At 33.5% G+C, this 9670-nt stretch overlaps 1 protein-coding gene across 1 annotated transcript in view; it reads right to left on the bottom strand.

The window, feature by feature from the left end:
* Nucleotides 1–5417: 5417 nt before the first annotated feature.
* The window catches only part of LOC136978861 (serine/threonine-protein phosphatase 2A 56 kDa regulatory subunit gamma isoform-like), an 82917-nt gene continuing 78664 nt past the window's right edge, over nucleotides 5418–9670 (bottom strand). Inside the window, 7 exon segments of the mRNA XM_067274679.1 lie at nucleotides 5418–7590; nucleotides 8046–8177; nucleotides 8248–8304; nucleotides 8306–8321; nucleotides 8411–8512; nucleotides 8585–8712; nucleotides 8781–8900. Of these exon segments, the coding sequence (XP_067130780.1) occupies nucleotides 7450–7590; nucleotides 8046–8177; nucleotides 8248–8304; nucleotides 8306–8321; nucleotides 8411–8512; nucleotides 8585–8712; nucleotides 8781–8900 (696 nt within the window). The 3' untranslated portion in view covers nucleotides 5418–7449.

The raw sequence follows: 9670 nt of genomic DNA, 5'->3' as shown, positions 1-9670 counted from the left end.
GTGTTTATTTGTAAAATGGCAATGATTGTGTTGCTTATAGCATATGTTTTTTTTTATTGGCAATATATATACAGTAACTGTTATTAATTTATTGTGATATCTACATTTATTATATAAAAAATATGCTTCAATAATATAATGAAATTGTCACATAATTATCAGTCAAAAAACTTTTCGATTAGAAATAAATGGCATAAATATTTCACTGTGCACGAGCGTCCTAAAAACCAACAACTTGGATCTGATTCATCAAAAGGTACGAAGTAGAACGACATTGGATCGACAACCGAACGAAATTCGTTCGATGTCTCCTATCTGATATGATTTTAAATCATAAGCCCAGCGCAGACAAATCAATAAGATGATGAAAGTATGAGCGGCCATCTTGGATTTTGACCTTAATCTATGCCGGACGGCTATCTTGCCGTCTCTTTGATAGCAGCCGTAGAGTAAATATTACAAGGTCAATTAACTACAAAAATATAATAATAATCTGATATAAATCATTTACTATCAGGCCTATGCAAAAGTTTGTGGAATTTTCTAGACCTAGAATATTCGAAATTGTCCTCAGACAGATGACATATTGAAGTTTCCCGTGGAAATATGTACTGTACGATTATTTGTTATAAAAGCAACCGAATCTTATGTGGCCGTGTCCATCGTGGTTCGTCGCCTAACTTACCTGCCATTGGAAGAACTGCAAGATTGAGGTTTGGTCCTCACAATCTGGACGAAAATGACAGGCTGTGTCAGGCTGTGGTAGTTTGGAGGTGTGCACCAAACCGTTCCTATACTTGGCTCGATACCATCGTTACACGAATGGTGCCCATCTGTCTACAGGCCCTGCCAAAACCAGAATTGCAGAAGTGCATGGTATGCTGAGTACGCTTCCGGGAATACCGTTTAGCATTAGATTTTGGAAGTTCCGAAACCTAATGCTATGTGCAACATTTAGCCATTCACACTAATCGACCACGGATGAACGCCGTGCACTTTTCGTGACAACGCGAGACCACAAATGTCGAGATTGCCCATCACTCCCCGTATCCTCCAGACATTGCATCATCTCTCCCGCTCCATGTAACACTTCTTGGATGGAAAGAGTTTCATTAATGACTTAGAGTTCTTGGTGTCGAGAGGGCACAAGTTTCGTTCGGCAGGAATCGGTGAACTGCCCAAATCCATCGGTGTTTCAATGCAACGACAATTATTTTCTTCAATAAATTTTTACTTTCCTGGCTGTTACATATAACGGAGGGAAAGTATGGCGATCAGTCAAAAAATGACCCCTCGAGACTTTTACATTTTTGGACTTTGGGACCTTGAAGCTTCAAGAAACGCAAAAAATTCGAAGATAATTTTGTTCACTCTTTTTGAAGCTTAATATAACTCTCGTGCTTTTTGAGGAAAATTTCTGAAATTTTGCAGGGAGGTTTTGTATATTAGGGGGGCGGATGCTATTAAATTTTGGTGCTTAAAGGTCGAGGGTGGGGAGATAAAGGGATTAATCTGACGGCCGGATGGCCGAGCGGTCAAGGTGGCAGCCTACCGCTCTGGGAGACCCAGGATCGAATAATCTCCAGGAATTTTTCGGGGAGTGGTCCGTTCGGATATGTCGGGCCCCGTCCCTCACCACCCGGTCGCCCCTATTGTGGGCCTGGCCGAACCCATAATGGGCCTACTAAAAGAGGCCCTCTTAGTGTCCACAGGGCAGAGTTTAAAAAAGGGGGAGGTTTAATATCTCGAGTGGGATCGGACTTAATGACGACTTTACTCGTTATTAGCAATTGCAATTTTTTTATAAACCCATTCCTACCCTCAAAATTAACTTTTTTTTTTGCCATTTTATAATAAAATATCGTAACAGATGGTGCCACTAAATGTTCACGGAAAATCAAGTAACTCATTGCTGGATTTTTAAAAGAAATTATTGTACTATAAAATTGTAGATGCGATAGTTTCTGGGGTTTTCTATCAAATAAGAAAACCGTTCATTTTTGGGGATATATACTTACGGTACTGTATATAATATTGCCAATGGTGACAAATCCGTGTGACTAATGGACGATAAACGGTTAATGAATCTCTCATAATTATATCTCAATTTCACGTCAATGAAGGAAAAGGAAAACCATTATCGATTTGTGCAGGAAAAGTTTTGGTGCTTATTGCCTGGAAGTTTCTCTCATATGAAAAACATTCGCTAGAAAAGAATTGAAATGCGCATTTTGCTTTAAAAAAATCAGCAACTAGTTGCGTAACTTTCCCGGCAAAAATATTTTAAATTGCGTGTGGTGCCATCTCACGATATTTTATAAAAAAATTTGTAAACTAATAACGAGTAAAATCTTCATTAGTCCCACCCAAGATACAGGGAGGTCACGTGTATCTTCTCAAAAGGGGTTAATAGCATCGATGCCCCAAATACCCAAAGCTGCAAAAATTTCGAAATTGTCAACAAAAAGCACGGAAATTATTAAGTTACAACGTAGATGAACGAAATCGTGCCTCCCATACAAAAACCATAATCTTGCATTTTTTTCAAGGTGTCGAGTCCAAAAATGTAAAAATCTTCGGGGGTCATTTTTTTGATCAAATGCCAAACTTTCCTTGTAATATATAACAGCCAGGAAAACAAAATAATTTTGTTTTACTCGAACTGAATTGTTGTTACGCTTAAAACTCAAAATTCTTCTATATTTTGCAGGTTTTTGTGTCCATCCTAAATCAATGGTCTTGCTAATTTGGACACGTATGTTGATCCAAATTACCTATGGGAAAAATCTACTTTGGATTTGAACTCGGATCCTTCTTAATAATTAATCTCCCACTGACTATAATCGGTAATCAACGCCAAATGTTTAAAGTAAATCGATATAGGCCCACCAGTGGCCAAGCGGTCTTCGTTCCCCGAACACTGGGAGTTTGGTCGTGGGTTCGCGCCTGGCTCGGACGGGCTGGCCACGTGAAGTTTTCCGGGTTTTCTCCACCTAAGTAGGGGCCAGTTTCCTTAAAAATACCTCCCGGAAGGCACCCCCCCAGACAGATAGCCCAAGTGTTGCGTTGCCATAACTAAACAAACAAACGAATAGGTATCGGGACTGGGTTTATGGGTGGGCATCGTGGGGCATCCACATAAATAGATAATCAGCTGAAATTAGCCTATCCTTGAAAAATCGGAAGTCGATAATTTTTAAAAAACTGACATTTTGCTTTATATGAACTTGAGAACTATATTATCGTGATTATTTCAGTAATTTAATTTAAAAAAAAAAAAAAAAAAAAATGTTATGTACAGGGTGTTACAAATAAAGTAAACCAATTCCATGATGGGAGGATCGGGTCAATCATGGCCAAACTATGTCCAAAGTTTGCAAGTGTATTTGATGGAGATCCTTGGATTATGAGGCGTAAACATGTGCTAAAGACGGTTTACTCCCGTTTACATGCTTGCCTTTCCTGACTTACACGTTAAATTTACTTGATGACACTACTCTGGGATAATTTTTGATAATTAAATATTGTTTGATTTTCACGTAATTTCCGATGCCACCATTTTAACTCCTACATACCATTAATGTTTGGCAAGAAATACCCATAGGATCCGATAATGCGGGGCCTCTAACACATTTTTGGATATGTATGTTTTTGGACCTTTGCACCTAATTTGGCCAGTATTAGTCCAAAGTTATGGGACTGGTTCGCTTTACTTGTAATGTATATTAGTATCAACACGTTTTACAAAATATTTTTCTACTCGTTTTCACACACACAAATTTAATTTAAACAGAATCTTGAATGTTTAGATTTCCATTATGAAATTGCATTGTCCTGAGTAATAAATACAGGATACTTTAAAGATAATTTGACAGATGCATTTTATGTTTTCTGGTTATGGAGTACCCTAAGAGAACATGTTTACACTTGAGACTCCCACCAAAAATTGAAAATGTGCTCCAAGAACACCACATTCCTTACAGTACCGCTGAACTCGCACTTTCAATGTTTTAAATCATAGGATGCACCTACAATATTATCTAGGTGATCTCAAACCTTGGGGATTACGCAGAGAAGATTCTAGAGGTATGTGATAATGATGGGAAAAAGCGAAACAACTGAAATGTGAACACACATTTGCTATTGTGTTATAGTGTATTATCTAAAAGTTCCATTAAAAATTATATATAGCTTGTTCAAAAAATATCTGGAATGATGTCCTTATAAAAAGTGTATTAGACTTACCAAAATCTGGTATTAGTCACTCTCAAAGTAGGCTTCTCCTCCACACTTAGCCCAATAATCTTGCATTGTCGAAAACATTTGTGGAAGTCTCCTTTGATGATGGCCATCAGTGCCTCTATCAAATTCCATTTAATGCCCACAACAGCATCAAATTGGCAGCTTTTAAAAACTCTTATCTTGAGAACAAGAAAAAAAAAAGATCCAATAGAGCTGGGTCTGGGGAATATGGAAGATGCAGTAACTGTGTTGTTTCATGTTTTGCTAGAAACTGCTATACAAGTAATGCTGTCTGAATGGGTCATTTGTTGAGTGTAGTACCCACTCACCACTTTTCCATTTCTTGGACCATTTTTCCTGAATGGCATCTCAAACATCTCAGAACCTAGAGGCAAATTCTCTTGTGATTGTTTGCCCCAACAGAGTGTACTCAAGATGGTCTGTGAAGGCAGAGTCAAATCCAGCAGCATAGTCATTGCTTTGCTGTGTACCTGGTGTACTTTCCTTGATTGTGGCAATGAAAGACTTCCATTGTGAGGATTGCTACTTTGTCTATGTATCCATGCACCCAAGATTCATCATGTATGACAAGTTGTTTTAAGAACTATTCACTATCAAATGAACACTCAAACAAATCATAGGCAATCTCACCTGGCTGTTTGTTACCAAGCATTGCACAAACTTTGTAGAGAAGCGGATCATTTTCAATTCTGTAGTTGAAATCTGGTCACGGAAACCCCACTGAAATCTCGCACAATCAACTGACAAGGTTCAAACTTTTCTTTGAAATGATAATCAATAATTTCCTATTTTTGCAATGTAAATGGTTGTACAGAATTTGGTTCACTTTTGATACATCTCTTCACTGTTTAAAGCTATGAAACCATCAAGTGGCCCACGGCATCATTTTCACAGACTGGAATAACTGCAAAGCTACAAGATGTCCGACTTTAACCGTGCCGACAACAAGTATGTGCAAGTATGGTAGCAAGCACATGGCAGCTTATAGTAACTCTAAGCTTCCACATGCACTGTTATGGTTTCTATTTCCTTCACACTACAAGACCAGTTCAGATATTTATTGAGCAAGCCACATATTTCCGTATAATTTCTTGACGCATACCAAAATACATTACACATTTTCTCAATAAATATGTGAAAAATTTAAAAGCAACTTTCATATGAACAAATTTATTCGTTTCAATACCAACTGCAAACATTTTACAGGCAAATATCAGCATTTATTCTGAACATAAATTAATTTATTAATACAACAAAAGAATCAACTATTACTAAAGTGTAATAATGTTAGATGAAATCCAGATTATTTTGCTAAAATTTTTATTTTTTACATCCTTTTTTTTGGTTTATGATTTATTCAAATCATACAGATGATAAAAAAAAGATGTTATCGAATGCTAAAATAATTATGTTTCTTTCATAAAAAATCTTCGTGTGTTCTCTTTTTTCCTTTTAGATTTAGGATGATTAGAAATAAACTAAAGAACCTGTTGCTATAATTAGGTTCATCTCTGTATTAAGAATTAAAAAAAATTTGAATAATAATAATAATAATAATAATAAATTTAAAGTGGAATGTGGATCATGATTTAGAATTAAATGTTTGGCACCCAACCAATGCAATGCAAATTTGAATTTGAGTGACATCTGTATGAAATGAAAGCCTAAACTGCTCAATTCTGATTTTTTTTCTTCAACAATTTCAAGGACACTTTCATTAGGAATGAATAAATTCATCTCCTCACTAGAAATCACATGATCATTCAAAACTTCTTATCTGTGTATTTACAGTACACTCAGTGTGACTAGTGTATATGCTGTATTTTTAATCTTTTTATATTTTATTCAAGATAATTGCTATTATCATCGGTGAAAGCGAAAAACAATAGCAAATATCCAAGAAAAGCTTTTTTTTTTTTTTTTTTGAAATTTCTTATGCTTTTCATTTCCTATTTAGGGAGGCAAGTAAAATGACTTTTACTTATTAATTCAAATAAAACATTTATCCTACAAGTGCATTAAAAGCTTGTTTTTTTTCCTCTGATGCCAAGTTTTGGATGCTCGAAGAATGTTTTGCATACAAAGTGAGATAGCCGAGACAATTTTCTCGTTTGCAAATCAAACGATAGTAGACTCGATGCATGCATCTTTCCCCACTAAAGAAGTGTTTTTCATTAAAATACAAAAAGATATCAATAGAAAAATGGAATGTAAAAAATTTCATTGGTTATTAAAATGAAGACAGAGATAAGAAAACAAATTACACATACTGTGGGGAAATAAATTTTGGAAGTCAGATTCCTTGCAACGACAGACAGACATTTACTTACTTGTATATACATTGTATAAGTGCCAAAAAACTATGTTTGAGCAACTGAATCTAATCCAATTTTGAACTTAAATCGGAACACAAGATGGCAGACTCATTAAAATTTAATCGAAATTTTGTCCAATTTGTGATTTGAGCTTCTCTTAATGATATATAATTAAGCCATAATGACAACAATGTTGATAATTGCAAGAGTACAACTATCCCTAATTCTAAATCGTCTACTTTCTCTGATAAATATGTTTTTTATTCTTTTTTTTATTTTTTATTTTTAGTATTTAGCTGCTTAGCAAACCTGATGCCACATCTAAGTTGGAGATTCCTTATCGCATGCCAAATAACAATAATACAAATTATAACTAAAAAAATGATGACAGAATAACTACAATGATGGATTTCAGTAAACAGGAGCACAGGATATGGGAGATAATTATGGACAAAAATATTAAATCTGTTTATCATATGAATACAATTAACTACAAAATAATTATAATAATAATATTTCCAACACCAATGAACCATGGGCATGGGCTTAAGTACAATGTATCTTTTCCAGAAAATAGCCCAAAGAGGATTGTGTGTCTAATGTTATGCATCAAAGATACGTGTGATTCATTTAAAATAAAAAGTGACATAATCCATTTGCACCCTATTGTTAATATTACAATCACCTTCTTCACAAATTAGTTGTGGTGGGATACTGTGATTTTTGCTTTTTTTTTTGTTTTTTGTTTTTTTTTGAGCACCTCTCTTTAAATTCTTCCCATGGAAATTATCCCCATGATATTGCAAATTATGACACCTCCATATATCTAGAGGTAAAATGCACAAATACACTATCATCATATGGATAATATTTAGCTGGTTTCTGCAGGTGGTGGCGTTAAATACTCTTCGGCTCTTTTATAGTCATTAAGAGTTTTTATCGTTAATGTGTCATGGCGTAATTCGGACTTCCTGCGTACAAGTGGTTTGTCTTTCTTAAGATTTGGCTTTGCCTGCAAGAGAAAAACGAAAAAAAGAATATTTTCGGCACTAACCATATATAATATTGTAATAAAATTTTCATAAATAATTTTTTCACTAAATTCCCAAAATATTTTAAAAATTTCTAGGAACTATAATGAACGGTGCTCATACCTCTAACCGGAGAGCATAAAATAAAAACAAATCATTATTTAGAACAATAAGTGGAGTGTTTACTTTAAATATAAAATACATATTTAATTTTGGAAATGGAAATGCCGACTTCCAATTGACAAAAGCATATTTTAAAAAGTTTAAATTGTTCAACTTATTTTTCAAAATAAATATTTATATCTGATTTTGTGCACTGTTAATGTTAAAAACTAATCAAGCAAATAGGAGATACATTTGTTATCTAAATTCTCAGTGGGCATTTCCTTAAGAACAACAAAATTTAAAATATATAGTCAAGTGACATAAAACATACTTCTTTTCTTTCATTCCCCATTATCTCGAAATTCATGTCCTCTTCATCTACAGGTGTTAATGCATCCCCTTGATTTTGAGTGGAACCAGACGAAGATTCAACTGCATTCGTAACTGGCAGGACTGATAAAAACTAAATTCCAAATGGGAGATTAGCTATTTCATTGTTACATTTAAGAGAATGCCTTATCTTTAATGCTTACCTGAGGATTTTTCTTTGCTATACTTTCAATTTTATTCCAAGCATCTTCTCTGTTTCTCATTTTTTGTTTTTTCACTTTATAAATAATTATAATAAAATTTTATATCAATATTCTGATAATCTACTGTTTTATTCTAAGTCTTTTTAAAGCAAATTTTCCTTACTTTTGTTTAATTTGCTTATACTGGTGTGTGCATTCATCAAAAAGTTTTTGATTCATCTCCATTAGTAATTTCAAAGCATTGTAAATAAGACCATGGATGGTTCTACAAAAAAAATTTACCATCTTATCTTTTTAGTACTCAAAACATTTAATATTTAAAACAAATTAATCTTACTTATTCCAATGTGATTTAGAATTTCTATATAGAGATGGAAACATTATTGGCAGGATCTGGGTGGCATTATCACTAATTAAACTCATAATATATTCATTATTCCAATAATATAATGCTCTTTCTGCCACCTGTCACAAAAAGTATTATTCATTAATTATTTTAAAATGCTACAAGTTCTTATGAGAAATTTTCATACCTGGAAATGAGGAGAGGAAACACATTTTGATAATTGCCTAAATAGAGGGATCATAACTTTAGTAAATTCTGCTGGTTCTATGACATCCAAAATCTCTTCCAACTCATTCAAAAACATCACCTGAAAATTTTGAATAATGAATTAATTCTGGAGTTTATTAAATTCAATATCTTAATTTTATCTTTTATACTTAATCATGATATCATTAGAAACACTTTCTACATTTAATATTTATTGTAAATAATCTCTGTAATATTCAGACATCAATCTGCAAGTTATTAATGCTATAAATATTGTACAACAACATGTGTTTTAAACTTTATTCATCAACACTAATAAATGTTTCATGACTGTTACTATACAAGATTATAATGATTATCAGTTGTGTACAATTATTATTGTCATCATCATCAACTGTGAAAAATAAAAGAAAAACTAAATAAATGTTTTACAATTTAACAAAGCATTGCAAGTCAGAACATATAGCCATTTTGAGTTTGAATTTAATGATATCTTCTAGTTGAATTACTGGTACTAATGAACACAATGACTTAACCTTTAATTCCTGTAACATAGCATTTAATACAAGCGTTTTTGGAATACAATTGGTTTAATAACCTGAAGCAGACATTGGGTAAGCTCAAAAGCATTCATTTGATGCTGTATTAAACACTATGTTACTGGAATTAAAGGTTAAGTCATTGAGTTTGAATTTGACTATAGAAAAATAATTCACCAATGATAATTATTGGTGAATTATTATTAAGATCACCAGCTTTTTCAAGAAGCTATTCATTATTAAAATTATAAAATTAAATTGTAAAATGTTCAGCCTGTAACTGCTACCAATGGGGTCTCTGTGACCTAGCACTAGGCATGATACATGATAT

The sequence above is a fragment of the Centruroides vittatus genome, unplaced genomic scaffold (genome assembly GCF_030686945.1).
Source record: "Centruroides vittatus isolate TY-2023 unplaced genomic scaffold, ASM3068694v2 contig_559, whole genome shotgun sequence".
Taxonomy (NCBI): Eukaryota; Metazoa; Arthropoda; class Arachnida; order Scorpiones; family Buthidae; genus Centruroides; species Centruroides vittatus.
The sequence above is the reverse complement of the archived record's forward strand: the minus strand, read 5'-3'. Positions and strand labels throughout refer to the sequence as shown.